This window comes from Thunnus albacares, chromosome 7, assembly GCF_914725855.1.
Source record: "Thunnus albacares chromosome 7, fThuAlb1.1, whole genome shotgun sequence".
Lineage (NCBI taxonomy): Eukaryota > Metazoa > Chordata > Actinopteri > Scombriformes > Scombridae > Thunnus > Thunnus albacares.
Window position 1 is genome coordinate 21006426 of NC_058112.1, and position 19998 is coordinate 21026423.

General features: G+C 41.4%; 2 protein-coding genes across 4 annotated transcripts; both read left to right on the top strand.

The window, feature by feature from the left end:
- The first annotated feature begins 314 nt into the window (after window positions 1–314).
- LOC122986062 (cingulin-like protein 1) lies at window positions 315–11446 on the top strand. 3 transcript variants are annotated; one of them, XM_044357138.1, is made up of 19 exons: window positions 315–624; window positions 2527–3543; window positions 3644–3711; window positions 4909–5011; window positions 5109–5204; window positions 5300–5448; window positions 5883–6024; window positions 6119–6331; window positions 6435–6641; window positions 6772–6876; window positions 6973–7125; window positions 7218–7388; window positions 7703–7855; window positions 8875–8964; window positions 9789–9872; window positions 10165–10289; window positions 10579–10687; window positions 10788–10951; window positions 11053–11446. In XM_044357138.1, exons 2-19 carry the CDS (start codon window positions 2557–2559, stop codon window positions 11129–11131), a joined length of 3198 nt encoding a protein of 1065 aa, XP_044213073.1. In that variant the 5' UTR covers window positions 315–624; window positions 2527–2556; the 3' UTR covers window positions 11132–11446. The 3 variants fall into 3 exon arrangements, with proteins under 3 accessions (XP_044213073.1, XP_044213071.1, XP_044213072.1); XM_044357136.1 differs by having other exon boundaries at window positions 317–624; window positions 3617–3711; XM_044357137.1 differs by lacking the exon at window positions 315–624 and adding an exon at window positions 651–734 and having other exon boundaries at window positions 3617–3711.
- Window positions 11447–11598: 152 nt separating this feature from the next.
- LOC122986063 (aquaporin-9-like) lies at window positions 11599–15706 on the top strand. The gene is made up of 6 exons (XM_044357139.1): window positions 11599–11907; window positions 12190–12316; window positions 13339–13476; window positions 13679–13797; window positions 14402–14619; window positions 15026–15706. Exons 1-6 carry the CDS (start codon window positions 11806–11808, stop codon window positions 15228–15230), a joined length of 909 nt encoding a protein of 302 aa, XP_044213074.1. The 5' UTR covers window positions 11599–11805; the 3' UTR covers window positions 15231–15706.
- Window positions 15707–19998: the final 4292 nt, after the last annotated feature.

Consider the following 19998-nt stretch of genomic DNA (forward strand, 5'->3'; position numbering starts at 1 on the left):
TACTTCCACCGCAGCTCAACGGGGAAACACAAAGAGAGAATCTGATGCTAAACAGACTGTAAATGTGGCAGATATTCACTTGATATGACTAACTCAGACTGATGAAGCCTCATGTAAGCTTCAGATAAACTATTTTGTAGACACATTGTGGATTTTATTTGTGGACGTACATTGAAAGCACATCTGAAGGGGATCTTTTAATATCCAGTATGAACAAAAGGAAAGATTACAGCAAGGGGAAACTTCTTTCAGTGTTTATATGGACACCTGAGTGTTGTTTTAAGACACACTTGAAAAAATTGTGAACCTGTCCTTTAACAGGCTCCACATCCTGGTCACATGTCCCACTACAAACAGTTCAGGACTTAATGTGGAAAACTATCCGGATATCACAGTTTAACAGATGGCCAAATCCAGTTACTACACAGATTATCATGTTGAGTGTTGAGCAGTCGTCATGTGGTTTGAATATGTGACAGAGAGCCGGCGGTGAACGCCTCTCTTAGCGGGACAGTGAGCTCCAGTTCGGGCGGAGGCAGGACAGTCTGGTCCGGAGGAGAAGGAGGAGGAGGAGGAGAAGGAGGAGGAGGACTCTATTCAACTCTCACACTGGACACACAGCGGGTAAGTTTCACAGTTTAGACAGTGTTTCGATTTCTTTCTTAACTTATGTTGACTAAAAACAAAAATCACCATATTGCTGCTAGTAAGGCGTCTGTGAGGCGCAGCTCAGAGTGAGTTTAAAGCTCTTAATGCGTCTTTTTTTCATCTTTTATTCTTCATCTGTCAGTATGACGCTCCAATTTACTACCGCGATATGCTACGTGATTGATGTTAGTTAATTTAATGTACCTGTACGTACTTTTTTCCAACTGTATATAATCTTTGTTCGATGTTTAAAGTATGAGACGAAGTGAAGTTTAGCAGTAAAACCGGATAAGCGCAGATCCGCAGCAAATAGTATATGAGTAAAGTAAAAAAATATATAATTACCTGTATGTGATGGACTGATAAACTCGTCTTTTACAAGTTTAAGCAGGCGACTAAGTCCAAAAGAAAAATAATAAAAATCCCTTATAATATATGACCAAATGAGCTTTGACAAATATGCCACTTTCTAGCTGTAATTATAGGATTTATTAAAGGTTAATAAATGATTTAGTATGTTTTATAGAACAGTCATAAGCTATTAATAAGAAAAACCTTCGAGTTGTCTGTAGAAAATCCTCCTCCAGCCAGTATGACTCTTTCTTTGTAGTTTTAGCTAACTTAGCTCTTTCATTCCTCTGGAAATCCCCTTAAATGGACTTTATACAATTAGCCTACCTAACAATTTAATGTTTATAGTTATATGAAAGAGTGTAGTTACAGCAAAATAAATGGATTTTGCTGGTCAAACAGTCCATTTGAGGGGACTTTCTGATTAATTTAAGAGTTAGCTAAAGGGACAAAGCAAGTTTAATGCTGGAGGAGGGTTTTTCCACAACCTGGCAACCCAAAAGTTGTTCTAATTAATACTTTGCAGCTGATCTAGAGCTGCAAATACTAATCAAATAATCAATTAGTTGCCTGGTATTAAATTAATTGCCAACTATTTAGATAATCATTAATTGTCTTGAGTAATTTTTAAGAAAAAATGTACAAATTCTCTGCTTCCAGCCTCTCAAATGTGAATATTTTCTGGTTTCTTTAGTCCTCTTTGACAGTATACTGAATATCTTTAACTTGTGGGTTGTTGTGGACAAAACAAGACATTTGAGGACGTCACCTTGGGCTCTGGGAAACAGTGATAGAGAATTTTCACCATTTTCTAATCAATTAATCAAGAAAATAATCGACAAGTTCATCAATAATGAAAATAATTAGCCTTAAACTCATCTATAAAACATTTGGGAATATATTTAGCCATTAGTTACAGCTTATAAACCCTTTTTAAAGGGCACTTTACTAGAAAGTGGTGCCAATATTTTTCTTAAACTTACTTGACTGAGTTGCATCAGTAGTGTTATTCATTAAAGTGAGCGTGCTCAGGCTGATGCTCTTAAGAAGATGCCGTTTTCTCTGCAGCACAGCACCTCTTGTGTTCTTGTGCTTCAGCTTCACAGTAACATATCTGTTGACAAACATTTTCCTCGAGTGTTATACCATGAGGTGGGTGACGACACCTCGGGGACCTCGGCCAGTTGCAGTCGTCATGCAGTTGGCTCAGCTTTGGCTGTACAATAGTACCCTGTCATTAGCACACAGAAGGAGCTGTTTCCATTGCACAGCAATATCAGGCTCTTGTCAGCGTCCATTTATTCTGTCTTTATGTTCTCTGGCTGACTGAGTGCAGCTGTGTGAGGAGCTCCCTGGATGTGTGTCATTGTGTCCCATTGTGGCTCCAACCCTGCTCCAATGTTGTGTAAACAGCTTCCTCTGCTTGGCCAACCTGATGCATCAGTTTTGAGTTCACCTTCCCATGCAGGATGAGTCTCTGTCAGTGTCACGATTTTAACATAACTGTCTGTTTTCTCACTGGCTCAGGAGATCATCTGTTAATCCAGCACAGTCACGATGGAGTCTCACGGACTGAGTGGCTCTCCGGACGTCAGGATACAGAGGAGTTACATGCAGCAGCACAGCCCCAGAGGCAGCCAGGACAGCTTGTTTGGAGTCAGGGTGCAGGTTCAGGGGATTAAAGGTCAACCCTATGTGATTCTGAACAGTTCTGGCCAAGAGAGCCACAAAGACATATCTGTCATCACTCACCAGGCAGGGTATAAACCGGGCATGGTGAGGAGGTCTGCGGATGAAAGACACTCTCCGTCTGAGGCGCAGAGGACTGCAGCCTCCTCTGGGTTTCATTATCAGAAACACCCAGAGATTCTTAGACCTTATGACCCTGAAAATAATAACCTCAACCTTCTCTGTCCTTCACAAACAGCCTCAGTTGCTCGACATGGACAGCAACACACCGGCCTTCCTTCTGAAACAACTCAGACTGCCAACCCGACCAAAGCCAGGATCCCTCTGCCTGCTGAGGGCCCAGAGGGAGATCAGAGTGATGCGCTCCAGAACAAAGCACCTCCCTCAGGTGGACAAGTCCCTGCAAGGTCCCCAAATGCAGTGGACACAGAGTCCTTCTTATCTGTAGGGAAACTAATACATCAGTTCAACAGCAGCCAGCGGAGGGGAAGAGGCCCAAGGAACAGATTGGACCCAGAGCAGTGTCGAAGGTCACGTAGCGTGGACAGTGGCCGAATCTCAGACTCCTCATCCTCCTCCTCTTCTTCCAGCAGAGCCTCGTCTCTGAAGGGCATCAGAGTCGAGACCCCAGGTGGGATGTATCCACCCGGGTCAGCCAGGGCTCGGCTGCTCAGCGGCGAGGCCACTTTGACAGACAAGAGAGAGGAGAGCAAGCCCAGCGCTCTGCTCAAAGCACATAATGGAAGAGAGACGATGTCCCCAAAGACCCCAAAACTACTTCACAGGATGGAGAGATCGTCTGTCTCTGTATCATGTAGTGACCAAACTGATGGATCTGATCAGAGAGACACACAGGTAAAGAGGTTTGCTGTAGGATACAGTTGTAATTTTAAAGATTGTATTTATTTGCTGTATATTCTCTAACCAGGTCACTCCTGATCTTCTGAAAGGACAGCAAGAACTTTCAGCAGATCCAACTGAAGACACGACAAAACAAATACTGTTCACTTACCTCAAGGATGGGTAAGTCACCCTCAGTATTGACCACTTTTCGTCAAGATAACTTAAAGGATAAGGCTGGTGATATTCTGTGTTTTCCTTATTGTCACCAAATCACAGGAAAAGATCAAAGCCAACAGTAATTGATCTTCAAACAACAGTCTTACACAGTTAAATCCTCTGTCCAAAAACTAAATTAACAAACTAAAAACACATCAGTAAGACACACTGTTACGTTCGGTGTGTTTCTATTTACCTGTTTTTTTTCACATTTTAAACTTTATCTTGATGAACCAAGTCAATTTTTGCAAAATGGTAGAGGATGAAAATGCACGTTCATTCAAAATTTCTTTTGCTGATATTCTGGAAATTTGGTTAAATTTTGCACTAAATTTGGATAGAAACCTTGCTACATGTCCCTTCATTATAATGAAAATGGACACAGTAATTTATTTTGACTCAATCATACTCCACATACACCATCCTGGTGCCATTAATACACACTAGCATACCAAAAGTGTATTAATCCGCAGCTGAAAATAGTCCCTAATAAATGCACTATTTACTCCTGTTTGAGTAACATTTCCTAGAAACTACAGTGCCCAGCTGTTTTAGGAGATTACTGAACCTTTTTTACACAACAAAGTATATATTTGTGATTCATTTCTAAAGCTTCAGGTCTTCTGGAGGAACCGATGGGCTAAGTGCGACAGACATGGAAGGGAAATTGGGCAGTATTGAGATGTTTTGGTCTTTTCATGGTATTTGCTGACAGTAAGAAAAATATAGAATATCACCACCTTATCCTCTAATATATGAGCTTATATTTGTCCTTTCAGCTCAAGTTCCAACACTTGAAAAGTGCTCTTTTTGGAAAAAAAATGAATATTCCATAACACTGTCTCTTATATATTTTACCTTATAGCCACCTTGTGATGATTAGCTTGTGGGTGTGATCATGTGGTGTAGTCTGATAAGGGGGTGCTGCTCCAGCTGTGTGTGCTCACACACGCAGCGGTCAGGAATGCAGAGCATGAACTTGTTTCCACTGATAAAATAACTTCTTCACATGGAATGTGTTTAAGATTCATCAGTGCCTATTTTGAAATGTGAATGCTGAAGAAAAGACAATATTTTTTCAAAAACCTCTGGGTACTTGAGGCAGGTACAAGTTCACACCATTGTTAGTGTGTTTGTGAAATATTTTTCTTGCTGCTTCAGGACGACTGATGATGACTCCACCACTCAGAGGAAAGTCAACCTGCTGCTTGAAAGGATCAACAAGCTTAAATGGAAAACTGCTGTGAATCTGGAGGAGGAGAGAGTGAGTGGTTGGTCAGTGGTTCAACATAATCCACTGTTTTTGTCTGTAACTGCTAATGATACTGTGCTATTGGACGTCTCTTTTTCCAAACATGTAGGATAATGCAGCTGATGTGAGGCAGCTGCAGGAGAAACAGGCATCGCTGGAGAAAGAAGTGTCCCAGTTAAAGCAAAAACTGGAAACTGAGATGAAGGTGTAGTGCAGTCCTATCCTGCTGATTCCCTTTTAAACCACTCACATCTTATTCCTGTGATTGAGTATGTTTCTTTCTGTTGTTGTGTTGTGCAGAATGAAAAGACTCTGGCTAAGGCCTGCGAGAAGGCCAGGACAGAGAAGAAGAAACTGGAGGAAGAGTTGGTCAAAAGTCAGACGGAGCTCCGCAAACTCAGGGATAAACTGACTGAAGTTGAGGCAGAACTTCAGTCTACCAAAAAGGAGTAAGGGCGCGACTTCTTAGACAGTTTATAAAGAAAGAATGTAAAAATACACAAATTGTATGTGAGAGTTATGTACTAATCAAATAAAGTTGGATGTTTTTCTTGGGTAACAAATGAAGCTGTTTTGAAATGCAGTGCTAAATACCAGGACGCACTTAAAGCCTAACCTACTTTCTTTAAATAAGCTTTCGCTCATAGTCTTAGGTCATTCAAGTGTACTCTGATGTATGATTGGATCTGATAAAGGTCATTTGACTGAAAACAGAGTCAAATACCATTTGGATCAAGTGAGCAGATATCATTTTATCTTATCTAGTCTCATCCTTTTAAAACTTTCAGGCAGGGTAAGCGGACATCTTCCCATGATATGAAATATAGAACTAAATTATGTCTGTCTTAACTGCATATTTTGTGTTTTTTTTGTCTGATGTCAGTCTGACTCAGATGAAGGCAGAGAGAGAAAGATCTAAGACGGAGATGAAAGACCTTCAGCAGCAGCTCTCTGAGATGCACGATGAGCTGGACCAAGCCACAAAGGCAGAGGTGATAAATATGGAGAAAGAAGACCTTCTGAAGGTAAATGAAACCATTTGAACAAGATACACTTCACAAATCGACAGCAGATGGAAAGCTCCTAGTAGTGATGTATTTTGATGGATGTCTGTCTCAGGATGTGGCACAGCTGCGTGCAGACTTTCAGGAGATGCTTCAGGTAAAGGAGGAGCAGGAGGATGTGCTGCACCGCCGGGAGAGGGAGCTCAGCGCCCTGAAGGGGGCGTTCAAAGAGGAGGTGGAGACCCATGATAAATACATTGCCGCTCTAAAGGACGAATATGAGCAGGAGCTTGAGAATCTTATCAGGGATTTAGAGAGGGCTAAAGAGGTAAAAACACAGATTCTACTGATTTCTGCTTATTTCCAAAAGCTAAAACATGCTTTATTTTGCCTCCTATGTGCATCATTTATTATTCCACCCTGTCTCTTAGAGCAATGCTCTGCTGGGCCAAGAGAAGGTTGAGGCAGAAGAGGAGAGTGGTGCAGCTAAGGTGCAGCTGAAGGAGCTGGGTCAGGAGAAAGATCAGCTGAGAGGAAGGGTGCAGGAGCTCAACAACAAGGTGGATCAGCTGAGCAAGGCCATCCAGGATTACAGAGCCACGGAGAGACAGCTGGAGCAGAAAGCAAAGCAGCTGGAGGTCGGGAAACATGAGCGAAATATCTGATTTACTTTTATTTTAGTTTTTTTTTAGGTGTTTTGAATCAGATTTTGTTTAACTGATGTGATTTATTCTGACCTTTTCCTGTATATTCTTGTTTTTCCCTCAGAGGGAAAAGCAGCAGGTTGAGGAAATGTTGAAGGATGTGAGAAGGAACGAGGAGGAAATGTGTCAGTCCAACCAGTCGCTGCTCTCTCGCTTGGAGGATGTGCAGGTAAGAAAAAAAAAAAAGCTTGAAAGACATAAAGCGTATGATTGATATCTTTACATGAGATCGTTGTTTGATCTTCTTTTTGTTTTCTTCTGTTAGGGCAAGTTGACCAAACTCAATCATGAGCACAGGGACCTGAAAGAGAAGCTCAAAGAGGAGCGGAAACAAATCGAAGAGCTGTGGAAGACAAAAACTGAACTAGAGGATGAGAGGACGCTGCAGGACAGGACTGTGGAGCAACTTCAGAGGAAGGTAAGGAACCAAAGGACTTGACCGACCCCATTATCTTATCAACAGCTGTCAGAGGAGGTTCTCTTCTCTCATTGTAAATACTTTGTGGTCAGATGAACAGCATCATGGAGGACTGCGAGGCGTCTACAGACATACTTCAGAACCAGGTCGACGAGGCCAGAGAGAAGAGTCAGAGGGAGTTGGCCGAACTGCGGAGACAGCTGCAGGAAAAGGGAGCAGAGCTGGAGAAATCCCGACAGGCAGCCAAAAATCTGCAGGAAGAGGTGTGGCACTCATTGTCTTACTGATTCATCAGTGTGGGGGTTCAACTCTATTAGTCACCAATGAAATAAAAGGAGTCATGCCCTTTGTTTCAGCATTTTTCTTCTAATTAGATTCTAAAAACAAACAAACAAAACAATTTTCCAAAACTCTTTTGTGTGACATTGAACAGAAACATAAAAGTCTCGAATGTGTAACCAGACTTGATTAATTCCGTGTTTGTGTGATAATGTCTGGCTGCCCGACAGCAGACTGCATTGCATGTTACCTTATCTCAGCGTGTGTGTGTTTATTCTGCGCTCCGCTCTCTGTTCAGCTGCTTCCTCTGGAGGAGGAGCTGCGTTGGTGTCGCAGGGAGCAGCAGGAGGCCCAGCTGAGGGGCCAACAGCTAGAGCAGAGGCTGGAGGAGCTGGAGGAGAAGAACGCCACCACGGTGGAGGATCGAGAGCGGCAGGTCAAACTCATGGAGGTAAACGTCTCAGTGCAGAATGTAGAAAATAAATTATATATTGTGTCAACATAAACATTGATGAATCATGGGTTTAGGGTGAAAACAGATCCAAAAATACCCACATTTGACTTTCTTGTTCACAATTCTCCTTTTATCCTACATGGTCATGACAACATTTCGACCACAAGTTGTCTCTTTCAGGTCTGACTATCTTTTCTTTTTGCAGATTATTGTCAGTCAGCAGCAAAGATTTTATGATGTGCCTCCTGAAAACAGAAATAAGCCCTTTTTTTAAACATAACAGCTATGACTGTCTCAACAAATGATATAAAATATCTCTGTGCACACAGTAGATCTAATCCTCTAGCTGCAGTTACAACATAAAAATCTTCCCAAAGTGGAGTTTCTATTTGTATATATATGTTTACTAAAAAGCTACCGTTAAAACCTGATGATCACAGGCAGCTCTCAATCAGAAACAGCATTCACTCGTTATACTTTAGTTTATCACATATTTTTGGATTGTTTATTTGTTGGGATGCCAGTATTTGCACTCACTTGTTCCTGTGAACTATGAGGGTGTTGAAAAGAACCATGGCAACAACATCTCACTGCTCAGCACTGTTTGTCTTGCTGATGACAAAACATTACACAGTGACACCAGCGTGCACACTGTTGACACTGCGTATCGACTGAGGAAGCTCGTGTTTACTGTAAAAGTTATCAGACCTGTCTGGGCGTTCTCAGGAAACTTCTCTCTCCCCCTTTCCAGTGACTAAAACAGGAACATCCATTCAACAATAAACAACCAAAAGTGTTTAATTATCACATGTTTTGCAAATGCAGTTATCTGTATCTTAGTCATTATTTTCCCACACAATTCCCACAGTATTCCCACTTTGAATATTACTAACATTACCCTGTTTGTTTTGTTCTAACCACACCCTCAAAGGATAGATCCACCATGTGCGCCGATGCAATATAAATTAACTTGATGATGTTTTTATACAATTCTTAATGCTATCCTCTTCCCCCAGGGGCGTATCAGTCAACTAGAAGAAGATCTTCATGAGGAGCGCGGCAGTGCTGACCGCCTGATGGAACGATTAGACAAAACCAAAGAGCAGGCAGGTTTACTCCCTCATCCTGCATTTGACCTTTTTTTTCTGCACAGAGCTCTTATTTTCTATTTGCTAACAGTCATGAATTTCTCCCATCAGCGATAGAATTATGCCTCGTCTCAAGTTTGAACTGTCATCCCCTAGATCTGTTTTTATCACAAACAGATGTAGGGCCGAGTACTCAGATTTCCCATCAGAGGCTGAAAGCTGCTGATTGGTATGTCCAGAGAGGCTCGAGAAACAAGTTTTGTTTCTCAACGTTTCACTTTGTAACAGCCCTGAAATATGACTGAACCCTGCTGACTTCATATATGTTTCTTAATATCAGACGTCATCATGAGAACCTCAGCTCCTCAGTGTGCCTGTAAAGTAGGCCACTATTCATGAGAGCAAAGTGGTGCAGACTAATTGACACAAAACACTGATTTGAGTGCAGTGCAAAGACAAAAAAAACAGCTAACTATTGTGAGCAGCTATTCACACTCCCTTCACTGGGCCTCTGGATGTTATTAGAGAGGAGAGCCGTTAGATCTGATGCGGCGGCTCAGACCAGACAGCATTTCCTCTGGTTTTAGGAGTTAAGCGGTGCTTGTCAACACGTCCTGCCCTTTTTAATAAAGTACAGCCATGTTTTTAGTAAATATGGGAGGCTGTACGTATAAAGTGCAAGCCCATATTTAGCTTCATGTGAGAATTGGCATAAAGAATTTGTTTTAGTGGTTCGGTGCCCACATGTCATAGCCTTGTTAACTTATTAAAAATGTATGTTCTGAAGTGTATTATGACTGAACGGTATAACGGTTTCTGTGTCTGTTGGTCGTGTGTGACAGATGGATCAGATGAGGAACGAGCTGATGCAGGAGAGAGGAGTCAGACAGGACCTGGAGTGTGACAAGATGAGTCTGGAGAGACAGGTACAGATCCAGAGCAAAATGATTTTTTATATTTAAGGAGTCAACACATCAGGAAAATACAGATAAAAATAGTTTCACCGATGGAAAAGAAAATTAAATGGACTCTAAATACCTTTTAAGACACCATCTGCCACTTTGAGCTGATGTGTAATTTGGCAAACCAAATCTACTGTTTCTGACATCAAATTTGCAGCACAAATAATCCATCATCAAAAAAACCCAAACTCCACAGGGAGGGTATCTTTAAGTTTTCCTCTTAAATGACATTCTTCTGTTTCATTTCCTCTGTCAGAACAAAGACCTCAAGAGCAGAGTGACTCATCTGGAAGGATCACAGAGGACCAACCAGGATTCTCTCGTCTCCAAACTTAACATCCGCATCCAGGAACTCGAAGAAAGGTTGCAAGGAGAGGAAAGGTAAGCACCTCGCACATTAAAATGTGACCTTTTAACTCATCAACTTTATGATTTATAGTAAGTATAGAGGGTCTGTATTTGACAGTGTAGGATAACACTGAGAAGACACTTTGTGGATAATGGTTCCATCAGATACTTGATGGTTGCTGTCGGGCGGTGAACCCACTCATATCACTTTCCCTGTGGTTGTAAGAGTGAGAGTATCTCTGGTCCAAACATACCAGGAAGGTGTTGAGTTACAGGAAGCTGCCGCAGCAGCGATGTGATCTCTTGGTGCTTTTGCTCTCAGGGACAACAACAGCCTGCAACAAGCCAACCGCAAGCTGGAGCGCAAGGTGAAGGAGATGAAGATGCAGGCAGACGAGGAACACACAAACCTGCAGACCCAGAGAGATCAGGTAGACGTCTTTATTCATAAAGAAAAACAAACAAAAAAAAGTACTCAAGAGCAGCAGACCTGACTCATAATTCAATATCTCACTTTTGTGAACTCTGCAGCTGACTCAGAGACTGAAGACGGCGAAGAGGCAGATGGATGAGGCGGAGGAGGAGATTGAGCGTCTGGAACACGCTAAAAAGAAGCTACAGAGAGAGCTGGACGAGCAGCTCGAGGCCAATGAGCAGATCCACAGCCAACTCAGCGCACTGCGGAACGAGATGAGGTGACCACACGCCTTCTGCCGCCGAGCCTCTGTGTTACATTAATTCATGAAAATCACATGTCGTTCTTCAGCCGTGGTCATTTTTATTTTTTAATTCACAGGCGTAAGAAGAAATCGACTCCTCTCATTAAGGTTGTGGAGGATGATGTGAAAGACTTGGATGATTTCGGCTCTGATTAACTGGACTGATGTGTGATAAAATAATTCAACAGTCATTTCTGGACTTTCGGAGGAGATGCTGAACTTATTTTCAAGAGTGGTTGTTTTAATATTTCAACATAATTTCATTAACAACTCAGGTGTGTTTGTATCTTTTTCTCAGTTGTGCTTAGCATGGCACCGTGCCAAGGCTGACCTCTAGTGGCAATATTTATAACTACATTATCTGACAGACTTGTTTGACGGAGCAATTCTGACTTATTTCTCAAATTAATGTCTTTGTTAAGTTATTCTTTTGTGGTGTGTGTTAATATTGTGCAAACTGCAAATCTCATGACTAATAAATAAATGTGTACTCAAATGCTTTTCCAACATTCACTGATGTTCATGGAGCTCCAGAAACCCTTAAAACTGAAATAAATCTGGCTAGATGTTGTTTCTGTAAGTCTAAAGGCATTAGACTTACATTTAATGATGATACAAAACAAAACTCACCTGTCGATCGTTCTGCTGTGACACTTTGTGTTTTGACGAGGCTGAGGAGGAGTGTGATGGTTGTACAAATTGATCAATGGTCTGCGCTGAATGGCTGTGGTTGGGTAGAGGTGGGGATTTGACACGAGCGCTTTGACCAACTCCAGAGGTTTACACTGCTGGACATCTGGCAGTTTTAACAGCAGTTGGCACAGTGATACATGGAAATAAAACAGAAGAGAAGCATGAGGCAACACTGTGCTCTTAAACATGGAATACTTAAGGAATTCCTGGCAGAATTCCTTGGGACCTTCGTCTTGGTTGTGAGTAACATTTTGGATTTTACAATTGTGTTTTTTTAAAAAAAAAACTGAGTTGGGACTTGGTAACAGTGCAAAAATATTTCTATATAGTGCACTTTTTTTTTTTTTTTGCTTTCTGATTGACCTCAGAATTTTTTTCTTTAAGTCTGTGATCTTGTTTATACGCTTATTTATTTGTATATTGTTCTTTATCTGTATCCTCCTTCTTTCTGTCCCCTTTAAAAAGAGATTTACTTGAATAGATGTGGTTGAAAACATGTTCTCTTCCTCTCTGTTTGTTAGTTGTTCGGCTGTGGCTCGGTCGCTCAAACTGTCCTCAGTCGAAACTCTCTGGGTGAGCCGCTCACCATCCACATCGGCTTCTCTGTAGGACTGATGATGGCTGCGTATGTGGCCGGTGGAGTGTCAGGTAAAAGTGATTTCATGTCGTTATAAGCACTCACAAGGGCCAAAACATCCAACAAGTGCTCTGAAGTTAATGCATGTGCAACACAATTGCATGAATAATTGTTAATGTGTGTTGCTGAGATCGATTTCCCACTCTGTTGGATATTGGCATCTTGTCAAATCAACTGAAAAATATCACTTTTAATAGTATAGTTGTTAACAGTTTGTTGTTTGCATATTCAGCCTCACTGCTGCCAAATAATCTATTGTTTATCACTACAGACTCTAAAATGTAAAATAATCCATAGTTAATACATAAAAACCTTTGCCAGAACATATAAAACAGTGAGACACAGCTCTTTTGTTATGTATTATAATCTAAACATTAACAGTGTTACTCATGAGGTTTGCAGCCTGTAGTATTATAACTTTATGGCCTCCTGTTCAGCCATGTGCCACCTCCATGGCTCCGGTGTTAGCTGGATCGTGCCAGCTCTCTGTCCAGATTCAATGAGTGTGTACTGACCATTGATTTCTCAGTGCTAGAGCACAGCCAGCCTCTCTGGGGTCGTACATAACCCTGGGCACTAAATGTCCTGCAAACTCCATCGATCACAGGCTACGTTCATCTGTCTATGACAGTGACCAGACTCAGTCCAAACGACACTGCTCGCCTCATCTGAGCAGCAGCTACTCTCAATTCTACATCAAAAGGACCAAAATTGATTTCAGGAAGACAGATCACAGACACACAGCTTTCTAATGCTGTTTTATGAGTTAAAAAAAACCGGCAGGATGTGAGCACAGTTTGACTTAAAAAAGGAACAGAATAATGTTGATGGTTGAATTTCTAATATGCGACCATTATTCTGTCTCCTCGCTCTTAAACGTACATAACAAAACCCTGCACCGCCCCAGGGGCTGCTCCCCTTCTGCTGCCTCTCGTAAATGTGACGGCCTCGCTAATGATGGAGAGGATATCATGCCAGCCACCCCCACCCACTGCACCCCCTCCTTCACTCACTGCTTTGTCCTCTGTCCCAGGGGGCCATGTGAACCCTGCTGTGTCTCTGGCCATGGTGATTCTGGGCAAACTGAAGATTTGGAAGTTTCCTTTCTATGTGATCGCTCAGTTTCTTGGTGCTTTTGCCGGAGCTGCTGCAGTCTTTGGATTATATTATGGTGAATACACATACATATTAAACCATGACAGTTAGTATAAAATGACTCTTCTGTCCATCCATCTTCTGTGAAACAGCACTGAATATGTCATCACTGAGCTGTCACAGTAAAAACATTTCAGCTACAGGTTCATCAATATGAGATACGAATAGATAAAAGCAATCTCTATGTGCACTTATCTATTTATTTGTCGTCCCCACAGATGCTTTCATGGACTTCACCAGTGGGATTCTGTCGGTGACGGGAATCAATGCAACAGGTCACATTTTTGCTTCCTACCCTGCGAGACACCTGTCAATTATCGGTGGCTTCGTCGATCAGGTGAGCTCCGGTCACCGTGACCCTAGTGACCTCTCCTCCATTATGCTCTGCCGCACCCATTCAGGCCCTAAATACTGTGAAGTTTAGGAAATGTGCCTAATGAAAAATTGATTTCCCCACTTAGTCTGAGAAACATCCCCCTTTTGCTTAGTTTTGGGTCTAATGACCCATTTCCTGGCATTCACTGGAAGGTCAAATCTATACTTAACACCATTTTCAGTCTGTGTAATCGGTGCAGCGATCCAAAAATAACACGACTAGCTGCTAAAACTGTTGAAAACCACATCAGGTGAACCACTGAGATAAGTCTAAATGTGCTAGTGGTAATGTTTCCTTTGTCGGTTCTGTGTAACTGGTGCTTGGAGGGAAATCTTAGCTGCGGTTGCACGCTGGTAGGTTGTAGTGCCAAAATAATTTTAGTTCAGAGGGATCATAGCAGTAAAAACACAGATTAGAATCCTTAGTACAACACTTCTGATAGTTTTAGCCAAATTACACAGTTGGAAGGAGTCATAAACTGAATGAATGAACTGGATATGGAACAAATATATTTTTAATGAACCGAACAGCCATTTATGAAAAGAGTGATGTTCTGCTCCTGCAGGTGGTGGGGACAGGTATGCTGGTCCTGTGTATCCTGGCTATCATCGATGGTGGAAACATTGGCGCTCCTAAAGGCGTGGAGCCGCTGGCCATTGGCCTGATCATCATGGCCATCGGTGTGTCCATGGGTCTGAACTGTGGCTATCCCCTGAACCCTGCCAGAGACCTGGGACCCCGACTGTTCACAGCTGTGGCAGGATGGGGGATGGAGGTCTTCAGGTAACTGTGCAGCAAACACAGATTAGGGATTTTTTTTATGTCTGAGCATGATTAAGAAATTAACTGACTGCAGTAATATGCCAATAGATATGTTTATTTTAGTGTAGACAGATGAGGATTAATACATGTTTACATTACGTGGTTAATGGAAAAGCATATTTAGTGAGTTAATTGATGCATGCCTGACTAGAAATTAGATCCTTTTATTGGATCCGTTTATAGAAATTCAGAAAGTAAACTGGTTGCTGACATGAACAATAGTGTTATATAATGTCACATGCACTCGACAGATGCAGTCGATGCTTGTGAATGATCCAGTGATGGCACCTTTGACCTGCAGTAGCCTCTGATGCCAGCTGCTCAGAGGACTGCCAGCTCTGCATCTGACTTTTGCTTCTTCTCGCAGTACTGCAGAATACTGGTGGTGGATCCCTGTGGCGGGTCCCATGGTGGGGGGCATGATCGCGGCCGTCATCTACTACCTGCTCATCGAGCTGCACCACCACCGCGATGAGCCCGAGAAGCCCCCTGAGGAGGAGGAGGAGGAGGAAGACGAGGAGGATGAGGACAGCAGTCTGAAGGACAAATATGAGATGATCACCATGAGCTAAAAAGAAAAAAAAAAGACATTAACCTCCAGGACTGACTTGTACATGGTCAGATTCAGCTGTTTTACTGTCAGTCAGATGAAGATGAACATCTGTAAAGGCAGTCTTCCTCTGTCAGTGTGCTCTCTTTGGCAAACCCGTCAATACAGTAGCAGGATAGGCAGTAGTTACTGATTGACTTCATGCTCTGCAGAGACAAGCTTTCTCAGCTCGCTGCTGACACCATTAGAACCTTCAAGGGTCAAAACACAAAGTCAAATTAATTAGTCTAACGCTTTAGATTTTAGATGGAAAAACTGCAGCTAGTTGCACAAAATAAGCAGTATGGACAGTATGTTTTTGTCTGCGCTGTGGGTAGAAATAAGGAAACTGGCAAAACATGGCAACATCCTTGAAAACACTGAACCCATCATCAGATTTCATACCGAAATGTCTCTTCTACACTTTTGTTTCATAAATACATGAAAATCTCAGTCCTGTGTGTGTTTCACATTATTATGACTGTTCACATATGTGTTGTAAATACTGTATTATAGATATTAGAGAAAAAAATACCCTTCATTTTGGTATACTCACTTGAAATTGGCACCGGAGTAATAGTTTTACATGCATGTCAGTCTCCTTTAAGGTTTGCTCCTATTTTTCTTCAATGCTTGCATGTTATTGTTTGTATATTCATACAACACTGTATGTTTGTTTTTTAATTATTATTATTTTTCTTTAGCTAACCATAAGGAATTCTTCCTGATGTTCATTATTTGTACGTTTACTCAGTGTTGTTTTGTCTACATTAAATTTCTACAAATATCAATTTCCTAAGAGATATATTTTTACATCCGGGACTCATTTCACTCCACCATCTATTGCATTTATCACTGCAACCTGCAGTTTGACATTTATAGAACTTAAAACACAGTAAGCTGAGTTTGTTGATGTAATTTCCCTCACAGCATGGACATGATTATTCTCATACATCCAGTCAGATACTGTGTTTGCTTTATTAGTCTATGTGGCAAAGCGAGAGAAGACAGTAACAGCAGACATGAATCTCTTCAGTTAACCTCACCAACAGACGAGTACATTTATTGTCTCAGATTTAACACATTCAACAATAGTTGGACTGCGACTGACAGAAGAGATGGATTATTTGTGTTTAGCTGTTAGGATTGCAAAGTATGATTATGCCTTAAAGTGTCATATACGAGCTTGTCACTCTAGTTAATGTTCCTCTACATATCAACAATGATCTGAGATACACAGGACTTTAAACTCTACCAGAAACCTCAGGAGGTTACTCCACTCAGTCGAGGATGTCAAAGGAATCTGCTTACACATGGTTAATTAATAAGTTAACCTATTGTTAGTATAAGAGAGCCTTCCTGTCGTCCTGTGGAAGAAGTGTTCAGATCCTTAACGTATTAATACCATAGTGCACAAATAAGTCCCGCATTCAAAACGTACTTAAGTAAAAGTACCTGCTTGTTGTCAGCCAAATGTATCTCAGTAAAAGTTCTTACTTAGCAAAATAATCCCATTCAGTGTGTTATATTATTATAGGTATTACATCATCAGATAATTATTACAAATGTATTAATATGTAACTAGTATTTTACTGTTGTAGTTGATCATTGGTGGAGGAAATTTGAACTACTTTACATACTGTTGGGCAGTTTAGTCTTTGACAAATCTTTATATTTTAGAGGGTGATTATATGTTAAGTGTATAAAATCTTTTTTGGAGGCATTTTATGTCTTTAATAACTAGCTGAGATGACAGGAAATGAGGGAGGAGAGAGATGGTGAATGACATGCAACAAAGGGCCCCAGCTGGATGTGAACTGGGGATGCTGCGGTTCATGGTTTTTACCTCAGCCCCTGAGCCACCAAGACACTTCTTGTGCATAAAATCTTAAAAGAGTACGACACCAGTTCAGCTTTGGTCTCCTTTAACACAGTCAGACTCATGATGGACAGTTTGAAAAAGAAAAGGATCAAAATCGATGCAGCAGAATCAGAGATATCGTCTTTTTTGTTCCACACATTCTTCTTCCTTGTTAAAACCCGGCACCAACATTACCAACAATGCAACATGCCTCACTTGACTGTACAGATTTATGTGTGTGTCATGCTAGTGATACATCCATGGCAGCTACTGTTGCTTTGAGGAGCGGGCTACAGTAACCTCACTTCTTTCAAACTCCACACCTCCAGACTTTCTGCATTTTTAAAACTTGTAGTCTTCAACCCCAAATGATTTATCAGACTTTGTGCAGCTCCTTCTGGAGCCAGAAAGGCTTTATACAACTTTTTTTTTTTTTTTTTTTTTTTTTTTTTTTTACATATACAGTAGTCCTCTCAAATACCTGTAATCAGACATTGATGTGTAAAACCAGTGGAGTTCCCCTTTAATCTGCAAAGTAACTACTAACTATAGCTGTCAGATACAGGAAGTGGAGTAAAAAGGACAATATTTCCCTCTGAAATGTAGTGGAAGTAAAGTGATACATAAAATGTAAATAGTCAAGCAGAGTACAAGTACCCCCCATGCCTTCAGAGACACATGAAACTCCATGAGAAGAAGTTCCAGGCAGACAACATGAATCCTCGCTTAAACATTCATGCCAACCAAGTTTCAGAAACAGAGCGAGGGTCAGTGACACCAGCGGACCAGACGATCTCCATCTGCTGAGCCAGCATGAAGTAGGAAACAGCAACAGAGTCCCAGTGTCGGATGAACTTTAGTGCGGTTCATCTGACACCAGCCTGAGGGTCAAAGTAGAGATCACATTATAGTTTGTGTCAGTTTGTCATGTATACAGTGCAGGACAGCATACAGAGGAAAATCACTTTGTACAGACTGAGCGGCTGCTCAATAACAACACATGTGCAGGTACATGTGATTCTCCCTTTACTGTCTCTCACCTACAGCAGCCGCTGAACGACGCATGACAACGTTACTGTGCTGATTCAGCCAGCTTTGAAGAAGAAGCACTGACAGACTGCTTAACATTCATCTGGAACAGTCCTCTGAGAACTGGGCGTATAAAAATGCATTTCTCCTTCTTTCTGTGAAATCACATGGACACATCAAATAAGTTCAATATGTGCCGTTTCTCCAAGTCAGCTGTTCTACATATCCAATCATTTAGATTCGGATCAACTCAAACTGTGTTTGAATAAAATAAGAGTTTTGATAGTAGTAGATGAGATTTTCCTCCAAATAGCAGCACATAACAGCAACGTCTTTCTTCCATGAGGAAAATATGGAGCTAAAGTTTTCATAACACAAACTGAATCTACAAAACTACATCTACTCAGACTGAAAGGAGGAGTGTTGAAAATCCACTAGTCATCATTTGATATTAGACACTGGAACTGGGAGGTATTTCTTTGCTGCCAGAGTATTTCCATTCTTTGTTGAGTCTGGGTGACACTCAACAGGCCCGTGCCACTTTTACAATCATGCTTTGTCACTGCGAGGAGAGACAAAAGGTGCTGCTTGCTTATCAGCTGTGACGTCGGCTCCTTGCACAGAGCTGACAGTGTGAATGTGTGATATTGAGCAGCACATTGTTTCCAGGCACAGGGTGGCATCAGTATGGAGAGAAGTGTGAGAAAAATGGGCGACAGTATCATTGATAACAAATGTAAACTGAAAAACAACTCGCCGCCTGCGCTATCCAGAAAATATTGAACCTAAACTCTTGTTGTGGGTGACTGCTCGTTCATGTCACAACCAGCGACTGCAGCTGAGGATCCGCATTGAAAATCGATAGAGGGCCACATTCCACTGCATGTGCAAATGCCTGCGCTCCAGGATCTGACATAGACTTCCCCCTGTGGTTGTTACATCATCAAACACACTCATGAGGAAAAATTCATCGATAGGACAGGGGAAGCTGTCATGTGATTGAGGGAAATAAAGGTGCTTTTCTTCTGTGAATTTTACTCAGATTAATATTACTGAGACTACACAGCATTTGAAGTTAAAGTCATGATTGCTGAAATACTTTTCCGATGGAAACAGAGATGAGAGGCCTGCTGTGGCTCTGTGGTGCTGATGTTGGTGACTCACTGGCATCTGGTCCCAACACTTAACCCACAGCAGCTGCTCCCTCTGCTGCGGACGACCCCCTACTGCATTTAACAGAGTCAACAAAGTTCATAGGATCTTAGCACCACTGAGTTGAGTTGATTTCACCACAGTACGTGATAAATCTGAGAAAGTTTCAGAAAGGAAGCAAACATCAGATTTTTCTCATTCCTTTTTCTTATTGCTCAATCAGTCCATCTGCGTGTTATACTGTTTATCCTCAGATCCCCTTTCTTAACCTTACAGGATGAAAAAAACAAGATGATATAAACCATGAACTGTGCAATCCTTAATATTAACATGTGGTGTCATGATTAATCATCTTGTAAAAAAGATCTTTAGACCCCAAAAATACTGTATAATGCAACCAAAACAAGTTGTTAGGCTCATTAGTGTGAGGTCAGTCGAATGAATCAGAATTACACTTTCATGAAGTTGGTGAAAAAAAAAAAAAAAATAATAATAAAGAAAAAAAGAGCACAGAAAGACATCGACACATGCTGATCCATGGAAAATTAATTCACGAGGCAAGTTATTAGTCAAAAAAAAAATGCTTTAAAATTTATAGATATTGGCTATGTTGATGGTTGGAGAAGGTCTCACTTGCCTCAATAAATCAATATTGTACAGATTTGAGTGTGTGGGTGATTTTCCTATTTATTTTTTTTACACTGAATTT

What these genes read in the sequence shown, in the direction of transcription:
- LOC122986062 (XM_044357136.1), top strand. Translation starts at nt 2,557, where the DNA reads ATGGAGTCTCACGGACTGAGTGGCTCTCCGGACGTCAGGATACAGAGG. An exon ending in AACTGGAAACTGAGATGAAG is followed by an intron (nt 5,205 to 5,299) that starts GTGTAGTGCAGT and finishes TGTGTTGTGCAG; the next exon opens with AATGAAAAGACTCTGGCTAA. An exon ending in AGATGAGTCTGGAGAGACAG is followed by an intron (nt 9,873 to 10,164) that starts GTACAGATCCAG and finishes TTCCTCTGTCAG; the next exon opens with AACAAAGACCTCAAGAGCAG.
- LOC122986063 (XM_044357139.1), top strand. Translation starts at nt 11,806, where the DNA reads ATGGAAATAAAACAGAAGAGAAGCATGAGGCAACACTGTGCTCTTAAA. An exon ending in TTGGGACCTTCGTCTTGGTT is followed by an intron (nt 11,908 to 12,189) that starts GTGAGTAACATT and finishes TCTGTTTGTTAG; the next exon opens with TTGTTCGGCTGTGGCTCGGT. An exon ending in AGTCTTTGGATTATATTATG is followed by an intron (nt 13,477 to 13,678) that starts GTGAATACACAT and finishes TCGTCCCCACAG; the next exon opens with ATGCTTTCATGGACTTCACC.